Below are 19,900 nucleotides of genomic sequence, written 5' to 3' on the forward strand. Positions count from 1 at the left end.
GAGCTCGCACCTAATATACAATTTCTGACATTCTGCTGCAGGATATGGACCTCGAAAAGACCAGCTGATGAAAAGATCAACGTCTGTGCTGCACGGTGAGACTTGTGGCAGACCTAAAAACATCGATAGACACTGTGCCTGCCTTGAACTTTTGACTAATCTGCCCGGTAATTAGTCTGTTCTTTTTTTTTTCATAAACCGTTTGATAATACTGATGTTATATGTCGCCCCATTGACAAAATGGCGAAATGGAAATCGTGTTTAGAACCCCAATCATGGTACAGCTAGGCCATTATGAAATGAAATTCATATTTTATTCATCTTCAACAGCCATATATTCTGCTTTTGAGGAGAATATATTGTCATGATCATGGTATGGGAAGTCACTGGTTGCCCATAATGTGTTACGGTTGAAACGTGAGCTTTTCTACTGCCCAAAATTTGTAATACAACAATACGGTAGCATCTGTAGCCATTTAGTTGTACACTCAATCTGCTTTAACATGAGCGTACATTAAGAAATATACCATTATTTTGATTGCTGATTTCAGCTTTTCTAAAATAATGGTAGTAATGCGCTATATACTGTATTTTCCGTACCACCATTACGACAGTCAGCATTACCATTTGGTCTATTGTGATATCCCCTACACACGCTGCTACCCTGTGTTTTGTTCCTCGATCAATTGCTGAGCTTCTGAGACCCTCACGGAGGCCAGCTGTCGTCCGCATCAAATGGAAAAAAGTTATTATGGCGAAGCTGTTAAAGGCTGCTTTCCCTAGTACCGTGTCCGCGTGTAAAAAAAAATCCCGAAGATAGTTCCATGCCGGGCCGACCCACGGCGGAGGTGACGCAGGCGCTAAGCATTCCCCATACTTGGGCCGATCCCTAAGATAGTGCAATACCCACTGAACACATTGGTCTATTAGCTATCTACAAGACGTCTCAGCACGATCTTGTGAACGTTTATAATAATTTTCAAGACGTCATGGCAAGATGACCAAGACGTCTTGAAAATCATTATAAATTTTTACAAGACATATTAAAGACGTCTTGGCAAGATAGTCAAGACCTCTTGAAGACAACTTGCCGAAACTTTGTCGGATGTCTTAAAACGTCTTGTAGCCGTCGTGAAGAGCGTCTAATGCACCGCCAAATAAGTTATATAAGACGTCTTGCAAGACATTTTGTAGCCGTTTTAAAAACGGCTATGGGATGTCTTGCGATAGGTTTTGCAGCCATATTGAAAACGGCTGTAAGAAATATCGCGAGATGTTTTGTAGCCGTCTTAAAAATGCTTTCTCAAGACTTTTAAGAGCAAGGTACGATAACTTCTTGACAATATTTCTAACGTAGCCCTATAATTTAGTAAAGCAATTCATTTAGGTTTGTAAATTTGTTGAGTGACAGCTCATTAATGCCCCTGGGCAACGTGCGTACGAACCATTCCAAGCTCTTTAAGATGTGTCGGGACTTCTAGTCAGGAATGTTTAACATTGATTGCAAGCATCAGCACCATAAAACTATCGAAAAGCACCACTTGTTCACAGGCCTAGGGAGTAGTTGCAAAAATGACAGTGAGACCTACCAAACTTGTCGATTTACAGCGGAAGCTATATTGTCAGGGGAAGCACTAGCACAAAGATTACATTTTAAGTAGGGTCTAGATGCTAAAATTCAGTCATAACATTCCAATTCGGAGTATCTCCTTCTAGGTCAATTGTCTAACGATATGTTGCTGAATCTGGGTAGAAACGGCATACACTGCACATATGAGATGGTCTGGGAAGACTCAAGATCATTTTCCTTACCTTGTCAGCATTGTTCAAGATTTTCGGATAGAATAATATCAAGCACTCCAGCAATACTATCATGGAAGTTTTTCTTACATGGATGCTTGGCACACACATGAATTTAGGAACACAATACACCCTTCCACTACAGCATTAATTAGAAAGGAATTGAGGGTCTCCTGCTACTAGCTAAATGGACAAATAAAAGGGAATGCGCCTAATCCTCGCAATATTGAAAAACGTTTGGCTGTGCTGAATGCACCAATGCCTATGGTCCATTTCCTACAACCCACAATATCACCACTGAAGTATTGGCAAGGCCACAGAAGCGATAACGCATGGTAAAATAAAGAATGATTAATCGCACAAATGAAGCGCTAAAGTGACTAAAGGTTTCAAATATTTTTTTAATAAATCAAATCAATAACACCACTACATAAGCTAAATGTTTCCAACGCACTTTCTAGAGATTTGCATTGCGACTGTGTCACTTCATGATTCAGGGAGCTGGCTTAAACAGTTCCACAGGCTGATGCACCTGCAGGCAATGTAGCTTGTTCCTAATGTTGCTTGAGCTCAGATTTGTCACCTGTAATTAGAAGGTGAGACAAGATATTAACATATACATGTTACAGTGAAACTTCGTTATAACGAAACGGGACGTAACAATTATTGTATCTAACAAAGTCAAATCCCCCTTGAAATCTCCGTAAATATCGACGTTTTAAAATATTGTTTCAATGAAGTAAAATTATCCTGCCAATAGATTTGCCGAACTTGATATGTCTCCGGAATACAAACTTCTTCTGTCTTCGAAACAAGAAATCCCGGACCTTTGCAGGCTCAATCGCATTCCGCGGGGTTCAGCACACATTCGGTGCCAAAACTTTTTGGTATTTGCGTTGAATGCGCCGCCCAACACTTCCTTCTCACCTCTGCGCGTAGCTGCGCATAAGCAGAGGCTCATTATCGCCACCGCAATTTCTCGGACTGCGGCACCGCGCAGGATAGTGCAGCTAGGCGTGGCCTCAGAAATTGTACCGATGCAATCTCGGAGACCACGCCTCCCTGTGCAGCACGTACTGCTCGAACGCGACAAATGTTGCTGGCGTCGCAGCGTGCAACCTATTGAACCACGTCGCCATTTCCCGATGCTAGAGACAAGCAACTGAAAGCGGAAACGAAAGACTATCGCATTGAAATAGAAAGCAGCAATCATAAACACTATCTTGTCAGATGCTAAGAAGTTGTGTGTTGAGGACGCCGAAATTTCTTTTCCTGTTTTCTGTTCAGCGCACGTGGCTATGTAGCAGTTCAACTGGTATTCTATGCAAGTTCGAAATTCTGCACTTCATTACGCATGCATTACAGTGAAGGGCAGTAATGAATATAATGAATTTTGGCTCCCCTTCAACGTCTATGCTATCAAAGAGATTTTATACATATGACTGATGAGAGCTCCCACTCATTCCTATACGGAAGCTTCGTTTGCAAAAAATAAGTGCTTTAAATTCGACCGAGGCATCTTGCGCGCGCATACAGAATAATGCCATCGCTGCGAGTCAGCCTTTTGTGTAGTCTGATAGGAAGCACCAGCATGGTGACGTGAAATTTAGATTCTTGGCAACAACTAAAGCCTTATCGAAGGCCAATATCATGGTTAGAGACTACCACGTCCTCCGTAAGCACGTCGCAAGCGACATTTTTTTTTCGTTTTGGTATCATACACTAGCTACTTCAAGCACTTTCCGAAGATTCATGTTTTCTTCAGGTAAACATAGTCACAGTTCGCGCACGGCATACCGATACCACGCCGAAAAATCTTTTTTACAGCATGTCCTTCACATGTTCCATTTCATGCTGCAACGAGCAGGCAGCCACTGCATGATATGCTTCATATTGACTTCATGCGCTTTCAGAAACCTCCATATCGAGCATATGATAGCTCTTCCATTAAGCCATGTGCGCCATAATAACGGGTTTTGCGTAGTTCAGGATGTTCCCTCGGGCCTAGCAATGCGTGCTCGGTTAATTATTCGTTGGTGGTGCGTCACACATTCATACTTCGTACTGGCAACGTGGCCTTGGTGGGAGAGGCGTTCGTTAACCGACGAGGCGCACATCGCGAGTTTGGCACGGCAGCTGTGTCATGGTGCACTCGGCAAACTGAAACTTCCTGGCTTGTTATCACCTGCTTTGCTGTGTTGCACTTTTCCGTCTGTGCTCATAACGCAGCGGAGTTGTAGCTCGGCTATTTTACTTGCCGAATGACTTTAGGACGAAAGTGAAATTGCCTATTAGCATTCCATGTGAATACGCCGCGACTGAGTGAGTGAGTGAGTGAGTGAGTGAGTGAGTGAGTGAGTGAGTGAGTGAGTGAGTGAGTGAGTGAGTGAGTGAGTGAGTGAGTGAGTGAGTGAGTGAGTGAGTGAGTGAGTGAGTGAGTGAGTGAGTGAGTGAGTGAGTGAGGTAACTTTATTTCGGTCCAGAGAAATAAAGTTACTTCGCTGACTCGCGTACGGCACAGTCACATGCAATGCCATGAGTTCTTTTTTTTGTGCCTTTATGTGGTTCACTTTACCGTTCCCGACGCGTAGTATGTTTTTTTTCCTGGTGCGCTGGTTGACTCAGTGTCCCATCTTTGCCCCATGCCCCATGTTATTTTAATGCCGTACCGTGGCGACATATATGTCGCTACAGTACGGCATAAATAAACATGGGACATCGACTACAATTTTTTTTCAATGGCTTAACACGCCTTCGGCGATGTGCCTAAAACGCCAGACAAAATCAAAATTTGAATGTTTCTTGCTAACAGAACGTGCAATCAACGACTCAAGGCGCTTTTCAAGCAAGAAATCGCGGATTTTATGAGGACTAGACATGGATGTGCAAGTCCCAATGCTGCAGTTCACTCTATTAAAGTCACAGACTAGCTTCTGTAACATAGTATTCACGTTATATCCACGCCTTACATGCATATGTAGACAATACGAGCTGGCACAGCACCCGAGGCACCAACCGCACTAGCCATGGTCGCACTAGCACAAGCCACACTAACAATAGCCATGATCAGAGGAGTCGACGGCTCATCAGCCGTTGACTCCTCTAGATCTCCCAACGAATATTGTACTAATGTGTTCTATATACATCAATCATTATACGAGTTCTGTGAGGATGTACGTTGTGGCATGTATGAGACCCCTACTAAGAACGCACCAGCCTGCATCCTCACGAGAATGCGCCGCATCACTGTGAAATTACATGTTTTCAAAAGATCATTCAGGCCGATCAGCGATGGCAGGCGCTGCAACAATAACCTCCAGAACTACCACAGAGTGGTCGCATACGCACTTGACAACGGGATAACTTTGGTTTCGAGACCCGATTCTCGTTACTAATGGCGCAGAAGACTTGGTCTGGGTGTCTTTTATCACCACAAATCAACTGAGAGGCGTAGCTCTTGAATGTTTTCAAGTATTTACAATTTCTAACGCACCGAATTACAAATTCTAATAACCATAATTAAGTAATCCAGGTAGGAAGATGAATGGTTTATATACGCTATAAGTACGCTAGGCAAGCACGGCACCTCTGCGTGGAATGACACCAGCGGAAGCGTAGGAGTAAAGGTTCACATATGCGGAGCCTACGTCACAGGTGCAGTTTTGCTTTTTCTCGTACGAAGCGACGTAGGCCGCTTGCGACGCTTAGGGCGGCGTTTTCCACGAGTGGTTCCGTCGGCGTCTCGCTGATGACGTCGTTCATCTGCGTCCGTGCCACGCTCAGTCGGGAATTCGACCCTCGAGGCTGAGACGTTGCCTTGCTTGGTCACGGGTGCCCCTTTCAACGACTTCCCCTTGCCGTTCTCAATTCTGCCTCCGGTCGTCGACCGCTTGTTCGCTACCACGTTTCTCCCTTTCTCTCTGACCGCCCATTCCAAGAACTGGTCATCGGGGACCGTCGTCGTGGAACGGTACTTCTTTCCCAGCGTTGTGGCAGTAGTAGGCGAGTCGACTCGTCGACTCCTACGAGTCGACCCACTGCCGCCGCGTCTTCGATGACTTCGCGTCGCCGTTTTGTGCCGCTTTCCTTCGGTGGCGGGCTGCGTCGTTGTCACCCCGTTAGATGGTTCACGCTCTGAGGTTCCAGACGAGCTCGTCGCTTCGCTCGCGTTCGTCGCGGTCTCGGCGCGAACTCCGTCCGGGGTCCTCCCTCTCCCGAGCGCTGTCGAGTGCTCGACGCTCGAGTGCCGGCGGCGGCGTCTAGTCGGGCGGTGTCGAGTCGTGTCCGGCTGTTCGGAGTCGACGTCGTCTTCTTCGGGGTCGGCGGGGGTGCTGCTCGCACCGCCGTTGCAGGGGCACTCGGTCAGAGAGGACGTCGCCTTCTTTGGGAGACCGGTGCGCAGCTGTTCGTCGGCGCCCGCCCTTTCCCTTCGCAGAGCCGCCATGATTGCGCCAGTGACGAGCACGGTCACGATGATGGCCACTGCCGGGTACACGAAGGCGCTGTTGCAGCTAGCGAAGAACGAGAAACACGTGAACGTTAGGAATTCGGTAAGCAGCCTTCGGCTGTAAATTTGAGTAAACTGCAAATTGTCTGGCACCGTAACATACTTCATCATTATCATCGTCATCGTTACCACCATCCGACTTTATTTCACTGCCGGAAGAAGTCACTAGTCTTGACGTACCCCTGTTCTTGGACAGATAAGCCCAATCTATCCAAGCATGTCTCCTAACTTCATCACGCCCCTATGTTGTGCCCCGATTGCATTTGCCTTCTTTTGGAATGCAGCGTTTTGCTCTAATACGCCATGATTCCCTTATCTCTCTTATACGTAGCACTGTGTAACCTGCACAACTTCATTTCTCTCTCTGAGGCCTCAAGCTTATGAGTTAAGCGCGTTTAACCTCTAATGCATACTAAGACCTTCATTTCTCCTAACTTTGTGTAATGTTGCATTTCATTGATTGTTGCTTGGTCCCAACTTATTTTCAACTTGCTTCGCTATTATTCATGCTCAAAAAAAGCTGTGAAAAAGCAGACACGCATAACTGAACTGGCTATGACTGGTTAAAATTTGGTTACAGTCTATGCAAAAACCGGTTTGTATATCCCATTTTCTTGCCTGAAACACAAATTTCAAGCACTCCAGCGACATAGCGACATCTCCATTGCTGCACCACAAATTGCTACTGCTACCAGGGAAGCTGCCAAACACAATGTGCCCACGATCTCGCCAAGTATAATCACCCTGAATTCGTGTAGTCGCACATACTTATAAGTCTCGTACAACTTGCACGACTGCTCGCCAATTAACATCATGTAATAAGGAAAGTAAACAATGGAAGGAAATAAGAAAGTGTGCGGTAAACACTAGTATCGGCTGCAAGGCATGGGACGCGTAATACATTTTAAGCAATGATTAGCTAGCTTTCCCTTTATACATCAGTTCCTTCATAAAGTATTCTTATGCGGGATTTCTGACTACCGTCTCTTGAAAGCAATTCGGATGATCGTTTTCGCATTGCTCCAAAGGCCATACATAAAAAACACATAAACCATCGACGATGCTTGTCCTTGTAAGCTAATAGCCCGAGCGAGCGAACGAACGAAAGAGTTGGGAGCGAGCGAACGAACAAATAAAAGACAGAGTGAGCTACATACCTAGTGAGAGCGCGAGCGATCGAGAAAGAACCAGCACGCGTTTTTCTATCCGAGTCCGGCCATCATCCTTAGAACGAGCACCGAGCAACTCCGAAAACGACCGAAAGCGCCGAAGAAAGCTATTGGCTTTAAAAATTTCTACGGCTCTAGCGTTTAAACATCCCACGTGCACGCAGCCTCTGGCATTCGTGGCCTTACATCGATCGACCGCCGGTTGCGCTCTTCGCGTTCACAGACGACGAACTGTCGCTGCTCGTCGCGCCGGGGTACATGGTCTTGCTGAAGCTGCGGCCGACCATGCGCCTTTTGCGCGGCGCCTTCTGCTCCGCCTTGAGACGGGCCTCAATGGCCGCCGTGCTGTTGCTGGTGCTGCCCACCATCTCCCACGCGGCGTCCTCGAAGTCGCGCAGGCCTTCGCTCGAAGAGCTGGCGCTCGCGGTCCCGCTTGCAGTCGAGGATGTGTCACGGTGCGTGACAGGTGCGACGGGAACCAGCTCGGCCTTGCACTTCGCGCACGCTTTGCCTTTGCTTTCGGTTTTTTTCATGGTGACAGTGGTGTGGAAAATCCCGCCTTAGGAGTTCAATTGTAGGTGCGCTGCGAATGGATCCGAAAGCGTCGTATACAAAAAGGCTGTAGCGCTTTCACAAGCTGTAAGTTATACTTGCTAGTTTACTTGCTTATTCCACAATATTTGTGAGATCATAGCTGGCATGACACGTACATAAGTATTGCACTATTGATCGAGGCTATTAGTTACAACCAGAGATGTCTGTTCCAGCTCTGGCCAGCATTGAAGATAGTCTGCTTTCACAGCCAAGATGGCAGCTTCGAGTTCTGCGAAATTCCTTACAAGCATGAGGAATCTTATACCAAGCGCTGTACCTGTTATGTTTCTTTTTTTTTCGCCTCACGCACCCCAATACATGCAGTTTATTGAATGGAAATATCCCTTTATTATTGATGGATTTAGTTGTCAACCTGATGCTCCTTTGTGCTTCGATTCTAAATTTTTGCTACCTTTTCTGAGTAATTGGCAGCTGCGATGAAAATAAACTACTAAGCGGTAGGAACCTTTCAACTTCTTCCTTTAAATTTAGCCAAGCTTATGAATAATCCTTTCTTTCGGTCTCTTCCATTTATGCGTCTCACAATTACACCTCAAACCTAAAAGCGCACTCTACGAAAAGGACTGCAAACAAAATGAAAGAAAGACACGCTTGACAGCAGGCGTCTTAATTGCCTTCAAGAAGCTGCCTACACCTGGGCGATGCGAAGCCTTACCTACAGTCCTCTGCGTGACTTGATCGCCTTTCATCTCGAGCGCGCCTTATTCGTTGTCCGTTGCTGCGACGTGATTCGCAGTTTTCGAAGCAGGCGCGACAATGGAAGAGCATACACCGGAGATCTTCCCTGCAGCCAGTGGTAAACAATGATAATGACGACGATGATTATGCTTATGACGCAGCGACTGCCCTTTGAAGCGAGCGACCAGATAGTTGCATCGGGCCAAAAATTAAAAAAAGTTTGTTTTCCAAACATTGTCCGTCACACTATCACTTCCATTGATAAAAATGTTGATATTAGGATGAGCAGTAGTGATAGCGACGATCATGTAACTGCTCAGTTTATTACATTTATCTGTCAGGTGGCAAAACTGGGCAGACCGCTTCGATATATCTTAGGGAGGTTTTCAAAAACCTTGATGTTTACATAAGGCTTCGAAACATTCAGCGTTATAAGAAATCTGGCTGATTGCTTAGGCAAACGCACAGAATAACCTAGAATAAATAAAAGGTGTTCAATATAAAAAGAAGTGCGGAGGCAGTCTGCGAGCGTTACTGTGAAGTATCAGGAGGCGTAGCCGAAACTTAGCAGGGTGGCAAGAAAATGGCAAAAATGCTCAATTAAAATATTTTTATTAAAGCCATATCTTTTTTTTTTGCTCTTTCTCACACTTTGCGGTTTTTCAGTTCCTGGCCGTTTACTGCCAACTAGGCACACTGGGTGTCACTAGGTGCTACAAAGTACCGAAATAACCTACCAACCATACATTTTGTATGCTACCAACTCTATGCAACCAACGAAGGGTTTAAAGAAACATTTGCATGCTGACCAAGTATGCCCACCTTTGTACTCCGTAACAAAAAAGATTCCTTGCTACGTATAAGCTGAACATAAGGCGTCGGCTCACGTGCATCGCTAAATCACATGGATGGGTTAATGAAATGATGAATAATACATAATAAATTCTTTGATTTACAAGATTTCCTTTTATTCAGCCACTCAGAATGTGGCAGCGTTCTTGCCCAATTCTCCAAAATGGGCATATCCCACTACGATTCCGACAGGCCACTGGCCTGCATCATCTCCGCAGATAGCGGCAGCAGTCAATAAGAACTGCAGCATCGACCGGGTTGGATTCAAGAGATATCGCATAATTTTTCCTGCAATATTGAGATATTCGATCGTTCATATATCTGTAACAGGAGACGTGTTATTTGCATTTACAAGATACTTCACTTCATCTGGTCTTCACCCAAAAAATATTGATAATAACGGTGTTTTCAACACCCGATTCATGGCAGATCCCCCAGAGTGGGTTGCGCCATTTCAGTGCTTAAAGCCAGAGGGGCCCGGGAAGGCCTGGCCTCCGCCCATTTTTACAGCGAAGCTGTTTATAGCTAGGGTTCCGTGCATTTTTCGTCTCCGTCAACAAATGTGTGTGAGCAAAAACTATCTTTATCAGCAACAGCTCGTGCCACTGTTCGCGCGTTCGTCGTCATCTTTTTCCACAGCTGGCTCCGTTGCCGCTTATCATGTCAGCGTTCCCGTACTGTCCCTCCCTTTGCGAAGGCGCTGACGGCACTGGGCCACTGCCAGTCGGTGCAGTGATTTCGGTTTGAAATTCTTTGCCTCAACATATCGCTCACGCCAATTAGTGTCAGTGCTAATTTTTGTAGTATTCTTGTTTTCTCGGTGAATCTTTTTTTATTATTTATCTTTAGTTTCTCCTCTTAGAATTACGCTACATCCTGCCACGCCATCTACGTAGCAGTGGCCTATTAGAAACACTGTAATGGTCCCGTACCCTCCTTTTTTTTCACGCCTTTCTTTTCTCCTTCTTTTTCACGCCTTTCTTTTTGTTCCCGCTCTTCTTTCCGTCTTTACCTCCCCTTTCCCTTCCCCTAGTGCAGGGTAGCAAACCGGAGGCTTTAACGTTGGCTAACCTCCCTGCCTTTCTCTCATTTGCATCTCGCTCTCTCTCTGCCGCGTCATCCTTGTCCTATGCCCCTTAGTGTGTTATAACGCTGTAAAAGCGGTAATTATCGTCAAGTTCTCGTGCCTAAACCTTAGCTTTGTGCCCAAAAGGTCGCTTTCCGTTTATGTGGTGATTACTTTTGAGGTGGGGAGGGTATTTTGGCTGCGTCAGGAGCTCAGCCGAAAAATACGGCTGCACCTGGTAATTAGACAGGAAACGGACGCAGCTTCTGTTCTAGTTCAGACTAAGAGTGGAGTTGGGCAGATCAGGAAAGCAGATGACACGATATCATGAGATATATTTTTTAACAGAGTAAACGTAAAGGAAAACCACGGTTCAGCCTCAGTTTCCGTTTTTGGCGCGTAAAGTTTGCAAACGTGGATTATACATACATGCACAGGAAGGTCCCGCAGTCAATACACTATAGATGATACCTTCCGTTAGTAATAACTAGAAAACATTAGTACATGCAGGAAGTCGAAATACCTATGAAAAAGACGCGTATCATACATTTTACTATAGCTAATAGAAAAACGGAATGGATTCCAAGGGAAGGGAAGCGTAGCACAGGGCGGCAGAAAGTTAGGTGGGCGGATGAGATTAAGAAGTGTGCAGGCACGGCATGGCCACAATTAGTACATTAGTACATGACCGGGGTTGTTGGAGGAGTATGGGAGAGGCCTTTGCCCTGCAGTGGGCGTAACCAGGCTGATGATGATGATGATGATGATGATGAATAGAAAAACGTACATATTTTAGTAACGCACAACAATTGCTGCCAAGGATGGTAAACAACGGAATGGTTATACCGCACACGAATATAGGCGGCGATTGGATTTCAATCTCTAACAGTAAGACAAGCAGGAAATGGTATCAAATTCCATATTACCCTGGCTGAGAAATTCATTGTACATTTCATGTAATTATTTCAAAGTCTCGGCAATAAGTACCTGGTTGTTGGAAGCGAATCGGGTGAACGAGGAGTGAAGAAGCTGGCAGCTATTAGTTTATTATGTCACTAATTGCACGTCAGTGTAAACGCCGGAAGATGAGGTTCTGATAAGCTAAAAAAATGTGTAGGCATATGATGGAGCCAGCTGACGCGATTTAGGAGCAACTCGAAATGTCTTAGACAGGCCTCCGACTCGCAAGACGATGATTAGGATGAATATGGTGGCAACAAAATGATGATGATGAATGAAGCGTGTCTGGTCGTAGGGCACCAATGCATGCGCTCGAGGAAGGCGAGCCGGCTGCTCAGCCACATCAGCATTGCCCACTACCGAGTGCCTCATGGATGAGCGAGGTGAATGAACGACTAAAGTAATGTAGTAGCGGCCGCCTCACAATGCGGCTGCTGAGCACGAGGTCGCGGGATCGAATCCCGGCCACGGCGGCCGCATTTCGATGGGGGCGAAATGCGAAAACACCCGTGTACTTACATTGAGGTGAACGTTATAGCACCCCAGGAAGTCGAAATTTGCGGAGTCCTCCACTACGGCGTGCCTCACAATCAGAAAGTGGTTTTGGCACGTAAAACCCCATAATTGTATTGTATTTTATTTTTTTCATCCCGATGCGTTGATGTGAATCCTCGAATATCTGTTGGCACGGAATCATTGCAGTCACCGTGTGTCTTCTATCATGTGTAAAGAAACACACAGAGGACAGCAGAAACGTGACGCAACAGGAACAATGGCGTGCGACTGAACGCCCGTTACAATTGACATATAAGACGAAAAAGTCATATGCAAGCAATTATTAATGATTGTCTAAGACAATGTTCGCTTCCTTGAAATCCACTGTAATTTCATTGAGTGTTCGTGGCATATCGTTTTCTGGGGAGCCCAGTCTTCGTTAGTTCCAACCATGTAAACTTCCGTGGCGGCCTATTCAAGGTGGACCACGCGGATACGAGCATTTCGGAGTGCCGCGCCGGCGCTACTTCCCTTCGCTCTACCTCGGGGTCGACGGCGCTCAGTTCCCGTACGGGCGAGATGGCTGCGCTGCAGTACTGTGGCGTGTCTTCAGCACTCGGGTACAGATTCCCGAGCACTCGAGAGGCTAGTGCTATCCGAAGCGGACCTGCGAAATACATGGCGAGCGGCCTTGCGGGCGCCCCCTACGTCATCTAGCATTGTGGTTGGTGTTTTCAGATCAAGCGGCAGCGCCTTCCTTTTCATACAGGACAGGCTGAAGCCCCCCGAGGCGCCGTGGTAACCGTACGGCGGCCCTCTGCAGACGCACTGCGTGGCCATCCCGGAAGAAAGAGAAAACGGCACAGCTGAAGGCCTGCAACACTGGTGAATGAATGTGCGATGTTTAGTGGCGCAAGGGCCAGGTATGGCCAAAGAGCGCCATTCCGTCGTTATGAGTTCGCAGTGAATAGATGAGTTCTGTGAAGTTGCTGCGACGTGGCTGTAAAGGGGCCTCAAAAGTTGCTGTAAATTGCGTAAAATCAGCGCGTAATAAGATTATGGCAATGACAAATGACGTGTACTATGAGCATTAAAATGCATTGCGAAAGGATGGTGCAATATACAACATATGTGATATTAAAAATTGGCTAACGTCATTTGAGAAATTGATACACAAGGCAAAGTTCTGCAAAAAATTGCAACTTAGGCTTGTTGGTATGTGTTAAAGTTACATAGAGTAACAAAGCACTGGACTGGATAAACTGAAGGAAATGGACAAAGCACTGACCGCCTTTTCTTTTTCTTTTTTGTTCATCTTGTCCGATGCACTGTTACAATGGCCGAACGCGAACCTTGAGGTAACCGGCCTCGGTGGACTCGGTCAGAACACTTGTTCCAAAAGTAAGTATCAGGTGTTTGGTCTGGATTTACTTATTGCCACGCCTCATTTAATTCGTTTAACGTTCTTCTGGTCACTGAAGCCCTTCAGGAGTTCAGCTTCAGTCAGCTCCAACAAATCGCCATCTGAGACTACGCCACGGGTGGTATATATAGTGCGGTGCGAGGTTACTGTTACTTGGGCGTCCCCAAAGAACTCTAGATTTGGTAGCTTTTCATATTGTTCGCTGTCGCGGAGCTCTTAAAGGAGAGCACCGCTTGCCATCCCGAATTCTTTATAACCTGTATCAAAAACTTCGGTGAGAGACTGAGAAACGAGGAATGGTGAAATTGTTCGGCACTGGTTTATCTGGTTTTCCGGAATGAATGACATGGAAACGGGGGAAAGAAAGATTCTTTTTGCCGACCGAAAAACTGGAATACTTCCCCGGTGCGCCCTCTTTTCGGAGGTCGATCAAGGAGCGGGGGGAAGGAACTAGTCATAGAGGAATGTGTAGTTTCCGGCAATAACGCCAGCCACCCACTGTGGAGCCCTTTAAGGGAACGCTTCAGGAACTGTAAAAACATGTCCTGCAAACAGCAGCTGTACGTTATCACTATAACCAAATATGAGATAATCTAGGTTGGTCATTCCCACAAGGTTAACCCTTGCTGCCTGGAAAAATAGGGAGTAAAGGGAAGTCAGGAGAAGACAGGAAAGATGGAAAGTGAGAGAAAGACAAATGTTAGAAGGAGAGCCAGACACGAAAAAGGAACTATACCGATTTCCCCCGGGTGGGTCAGTCCGGGAATGCCGTCTACGTGAAGCAGAGGCCGAAGAGGTGTGTTGCCTCAGCCGGGGGGCCTTAATCGGATTTTAAGCATCGGATTGTAACTCGAATATACGAGAATGCGTAATTCCGATGCACTGAAACTCAAACATAAAGACTTCCAGCTGCCATTTATTCTTGTGTGAGCAAAACTTCTCACGCAGACACGAAAAATACCGACCGACTAGAGTGACAGTTTCGCTGTGAAAACACGCACACATAAGGCAAGCACATTAGGCAAGTGCATCGTATTAAAGTAATGAAGTCTTGTCTGTGTAGGAGAACTGACAATCTGTAACGAATCATTTGGTTATCGTATTGCGTTCGTGAGGCGGGAATGTGCCAGATTTCCTGCTTCCGTGTGTTGTCTGTCATATGACGTTCCTTGAGACAAGCTAATGCCTCGAGATAGCATGAGTTTCCTTTCGTACCCTGTTTAGGATCAAATAATTGTAAAAATTATGCACTGTATTGGTTCGAAGCGTAATTTGCTAATGCATGACATCTCAACATATTTTGTATGTCCATTGAAAGGCAGTTTTGCAAGCGAACACAATTATGCAGCACCTTTGTTTTAGCGAACACATCTTCCGCTATGAAGCACATCGTTTTATGCGTGTCCGAAAGTGCTTGGGAAAACAAAAAAGAAATCAAAAGAAACGCAGCCGACAGGATTCGAACCTGTGCGGGGAAACCCCAATGGATTTCGAGTCCATCGCCTTAACCACTCGGCCACGACTGCGATACGGTAGCACCAGCTGATAGCCTCATCTCAGTCGATGTAAATGATACTTAGCGCAAAAGAGAGCAAGGAATTGCAAATCGCACAATAACATGTCAGGCTTATTCAGTATTTGTACATACAACTGGCCTATTACCAAAAGAAAAACACACAATTTATAGCCAGCAAGAAATAAATAAATAGTGAGCTAAAGCTCATTATTTGTTCGTGTGTGGGGGCATAGCTAGCAGGTGTTGCAACTATATGTTGAAAAACTAAATAGGAACTGGATAGAAAAACAACAAGCAGTAGGGCAACTTTGTAATTATAATGTGGTATAAGAAAACAAGCAGTTAATCTTAAAAGTATTTTCGATATATAAAGGAATACGCAAGCTCATGAAGACGACTTTACTTAGCCCAGCAAATGTTAATTGAGCAGCTAAATCCTACGATGTTGCAGACAACTAAATTAATTTAGCTCTCACAATGATAAAAAAAAATCTATTCGGTATACATTGATTTGTAGCGTTCTCCTACGGCGTCATTTGCAACCTGGGTGTTCATTTGCAGCCGACAGCCTTTCAATATAATGCGAATAACAATTTTTATTATCAATCTACCCGTATACTGATCTCCAAACTGACAGATAAATCACGCAGCATTGTGACTGAATATACAATCACACAAAAATTTCAAACGTCTCGGTTTTGTTTTGATTTTACACCAGGAGCGCTAAGTGATCTCCTCTCTATGTTGCGCTGTAGGGTACACAGGGTGTCTCAGCTAACGTTAGCCAAGGCCTTAAACATAAATTAGAATATACGAAGATGCAGCTAATGGTATTCTGTCAGCAGTGACGTATAGCACCAGGATGGAACTTTCTTTCGTAATTGCACTATCGGTAATTAGATAAGATTTATGAGCGGTACAGTTGATTACTGAATTAATGGCGCGATTTTTTTATATAGGAGTAGTAATTGTGTTTTGAAATGGCTGATTAGGTTGTGTGATATGGCTCGCATAATTATTATTTCTGCGATATAAAAAAATGCACGAAATATGAATATAGCCGCATGATTACGCATGCGCGCGCCGCGACACAAGCGGTCCCAGGCGTTACTCGCAAGAATTAGAGAGTTTTAGTTTAGGGGGCGCAAGCAGCTTGCGCACGCTAGAACTAGGGGCGACGGTTCTGCGCATGCGCAGACACCGACGAAGGTGTCTGCGCATGCACAGCACCGTCGCCCCTAGTTCCTGCGTACGCAAGCCGCTTGTGCCTCCCTAAACTAAAACTCTCTATTAATTCTGCTCAATGACTTTGCCATCCTCAATGCCGCTGCGCACTGCAATGGCTTCGCGCTTTACGCGGGAAACGCAGCTTGCAGTTTGCGATTACTTACGCCAATGCCGATGCCTCGCTACCTGCACGTGGCCGCCGAGCCAGGCATTGAACACAGTTAATTCCTCCGAGTAACGCCTGGGAGCGCTGCTGTCGCGGTGCGCGGACGCGTAATCATGCGGCTACTCTCATAATTCGCGCGTTTTCTTTATAGCGCGGAAAAAATAATCACACGAGACAGACCACACTGAAAACAGCTGAATCGGGTGTCTCATAACACAATTATTATATTTCTACCAAAGTTAGCCCCCTTAATTCAGTAATTAGGAAGTTATTTAATTAATGCTAGCTTATTATCGATAGTTCCGTTGTGAAAAAAAATTGGAGGCTTATCAAGGTTAAGCCCAGTGGGTGCGAAGCATCCACTGGGATTAACCTTAGCGTATCCTTAGCGTTTGGAGGCATCTTGACCGCATACACGCCCGGCGCAAAGACGCTGGCGCGGTTGCGGGCACAGAGACTGACGCGACGGCGGGCGCGCACCGCTTCATCCCTGGCGTGACGTCACATATCACGTGATGCAGCGATGGTGGCGCCGCCGCCGCATCGCGCGCGACGGCGCGAACCGAAGCGTGGAGGCCTCCGCCGGGCGACGTCCGACGGCGCGATATGAGGCCCCATCTGCAGCCGGTGTGACGTCACATCATGTGATCTCACTTCAGGGTCAATGGTGGCCACCGCCGGGAGGCGACCGATGGCGCGATATGAGGCCTCATCTGCAGCCGGTGTGACGTCATCACGTGACGTCATGTCACGTGACCTACTTGAAGGTCACTTGAAGGTCAATGGTGGCCACCGCCGGGAGGCGACCGACGGTGTGATATGAGGCCCCATCTGCAGCCTGTGTGACGTCATCACGTGACGTCATGTCACGTGACCCCACTTCATGGTCAATGGTGGCCCCCGCCGGGCGTCGCGCGAAGGCCCGAAACCTACGTTAATATGCTTCGCATAAAAGAAGTCCTCCTGGTGCGGTATGTCACTGCTGGCAGAATACCGTTGATTGCACCCTCGTGTATCTTGTATTTTATTTTTAAGAGCTTGGATAACGTTAGCTGGGACACCCTGCATATTGTAAGATTCGTCGGACGATCTCGCCGCTGCCACCATTTGTTAGAGTTGTCGGACCATCTACGAGCTGTAGGTCTATCTCACCTCTGCCCTTCATATGTAGGATTTGGCAGTCGTAGCTGTAGGAAGGAGCTTGACTCTTCGTCGGGACTTAGGAGAGCAGGATTTATTTACATGTTATTTACAGTTGAACATGAGATACATCGACAGTCTAGCGTGACTCCCAAATGAAGCCCGCAAGACGAACATACAGCAACGGAGCACACAGATCACGAGTACATTTCGAGCACGACAACGAGCACTCTCTAGCAGCCGACAATCGCTGCTTATAAGCACTCCACTCGACGTCATAGTACGACGTCATTGTAGATGACCCGCCCTTTTGAGGGAGAAGGAAGCCTCACATACTCGTGCCGCACACACACACAGGTGTAATGGTCCGGAGCCGACGTCGGAGGGGCTTCGTAAGGCTTCGTAGACAATGCGCTACGGCGCAGCGATCACTTACGAGGCGCCCCGCATCGGACTTTGCGCCCACCTATCACGCGGTGAGCGTCGAGCAACGCAGCGTTCGGCGCGGCAACAAAACGTGCGCCTGAGCAAACGGAACGAACCAAAAAATTCGGTGTCTCGGAGGGGGAAACGATCTACGCCAGCCAAACGTCATGATCGGCAAGGGCAGAGAGGTAGATAGATAGTAATCTAAAGAAAGAAACGCCGCTTGATTCTGCAACCCGTGTGGGAGCACGGCGAAGCGTCGTAAGGGCAGACGGAGTCGGGGCCGCGACGCGCCTGGCACCGGTCCCCGCATAGCCCCAATGCGCGCGTGGCGCGCCACCTGTCGGGGCAGCGCAGTACATTGAGAGGAGGGGTGTTTGCCGCAAGATGGCTCTGCGTGTGCGGTAAGCGCAGAAGAAATGTAGTGGCAACGTACTTCGCTACGCGTTTAACTGCGACTTCTGTAATTTACATGCTTATAATTGCCGATATACACAGCAGTATAGCTTTCTACAGCACGTTTGTAAGGCAACACCGCATTCACTAGAGGCGTTTTTGTCCCACTTTTAGCGATCGAACTCGTGGCTGTGTGGTAGCGTCTCCGCCTCACACTCCGGAGACCCTGGTTCGATTCCGCGCAGCCCATCTTGCCAGTTGATTTTATTTATGAATTGCCTGCCGGGATTTTTCGCTCACGTGTAACGCCGCCGACACCGACGACACCGGCTTTTCTGTGACACGAGCTCCTTAACGCTGTCGCGTTAAAAAGCGCCCAGCGACTTACGCAACACCAGTCCGAACCTTGCCCCTTCAGACACAGCTATCACCAAATGGGGCACGCGTGCCCGCTGCCTCACCGCGCGGTTAGCCAGCGGCATGTCTGGCATGTCTAGGGGACAAACGCATACCACACGCGCTAAGAAACCTCCTCCGTAGTGCCTAGGCAGAGTTACAGTGTACTAGAATAGGGGCAGTGTGCTCACTGCCGCATCCCTGCGCCGCGTCGCCGTGGCGCACTCAGCGTCGACTGCTCTGGCGCCCGCTAGAGGCGCTGCCGCCTGTTTCTCCTGAAAACTTCCCCTCGCTTCGTGTGGAGCATCTTCTGTTGGATCGACGTGCTGTCGAGTGCAAATCCAGCCGGCGTTTTCAGTAGTATCCTCTGTGCTTGACGCTTTACTCAATGTGCACTGTGAGTGAGTGGGAATAGCATGCCGCCGTCTAAACTACTACTTTACACCCGGGGTGAAGAAATAGCTACAGTCGCGTGAAAGATGCACTAAAGGCGTCTTTTTTTCCAGCGTTCCACGTGATGAAGAACAGCGAAAGGAATGGGAGAGGAACCTCCACCGTGCAGATATGACACGTACTGGATGAATCTTGCGCGGTCTGTGAGTTGCACTTCCAACCGCGATTCGTAATTAAGGACTTCGTGCACCTAGCTTATATAGACGGCAAAGAGGTGCGCATTCCTCGTGAGAAGCCACTGCTATCAGAAAACTCTGTTCCCACGATACTTCCGAATTTACCACAGTAGCTGACGAAGACGACACCGAAGCCCAGGAAGAAAAGGAAAAGGTATGAAAATGACAAAGCACCCGCGAAGAAAACAAACCAATGCGCACTGGATAATAATCATTCGGAGTTTTCACCGGCTACTCCCGGCGCTTCCGGGATAGACCATAACTCGGCGCAATTGAGGAGGGCGTTACGGCAGAGCATCAATCACTGTTTGTCGTTTCTTTTTGATTTAAATACTCAAGTATTTGAGTTCACATCAACTCCCCGACCTTGACGGAGTGCTTTTTAATTTATTGCACGTCCACCAACATGAAAGAAGGCGTTGTCACGTCCGATGAAGTA

The 19,900-nt window shown here is 47.0% G+C and overlaps 1 protein-coding gene and 1 non-coding gene across 3 annotated transcripts; both read right to left on the reverse strand.

Annotated features, from left to right (window-relative positions):
* Positions 1–2,204: 2,204 nt before the first annotated feature.
* On the reverse strand, positions 2,205–8,887 carry LOC135905037 (serine/arginine repetitive matrix protein 2-like). 2 transcript variants are annotated; one of them, XR_010565302.2, is made up of 4 exons: positions 8,747–8,887; positions 7,663–8,059; positions 5,387–6,311; positions 2,205–2,383 (listed from the first exon to the last, which is right to left on the reverse strand). XR_010565302.2 is itself a non-coding variant. In XM_065436040.2 (3 exons), exons 2-3 carry the CDS (start codon positions 8,007–8,009, stop codon positions 5,444–5,446), a joined length of 1,215 nt encoding a protein of 404 aa, XP_065292112.1. In that variant the 5' UTR covers positions 8,010–8,059; positions 8,747–8,887; the 3' UTR covers positions 4,585–5,443. The 2 variants fall into 2 exon arrangements, 1 of the variants encoding a protein (XP_065292112.1); XM_065436040.2 differs by lacking the exon at positions 2,205–2,383 and having other exon boundaries at positions 4,585–6,311.
* A 6,122-nt stretch (positions 8,888–15,009) lies between these two features.
* On the reverse strand, positions 15,010–15,091 carry TRNAS-CGA (transfer RNA serine (anticodon CGA)). The gene has a single exon. It is a non-coding gene; the product is annotated as a tRNA-Ser (tRNA).
* Positions 15,092–19,900: the final 4,809 nt, after the last annotated feature.

Source organism: Dermacentor albipictus, chromosome 6, assembly GCF_038994185.2.
Source record: "Dermacentor albipictus isolate Rhodes 1998 colony chromosome 6, USDA_Dalb.pri_finalv2, whole genome shotgun sequence".
NCBI classification, from domain to species: domain Eukaryota; kingdom Metazoa; phylum Arthropoda; class Arachnida; order Ixodida; family Ixodidae; genus Dermacentor; species Dermacentor albipictus.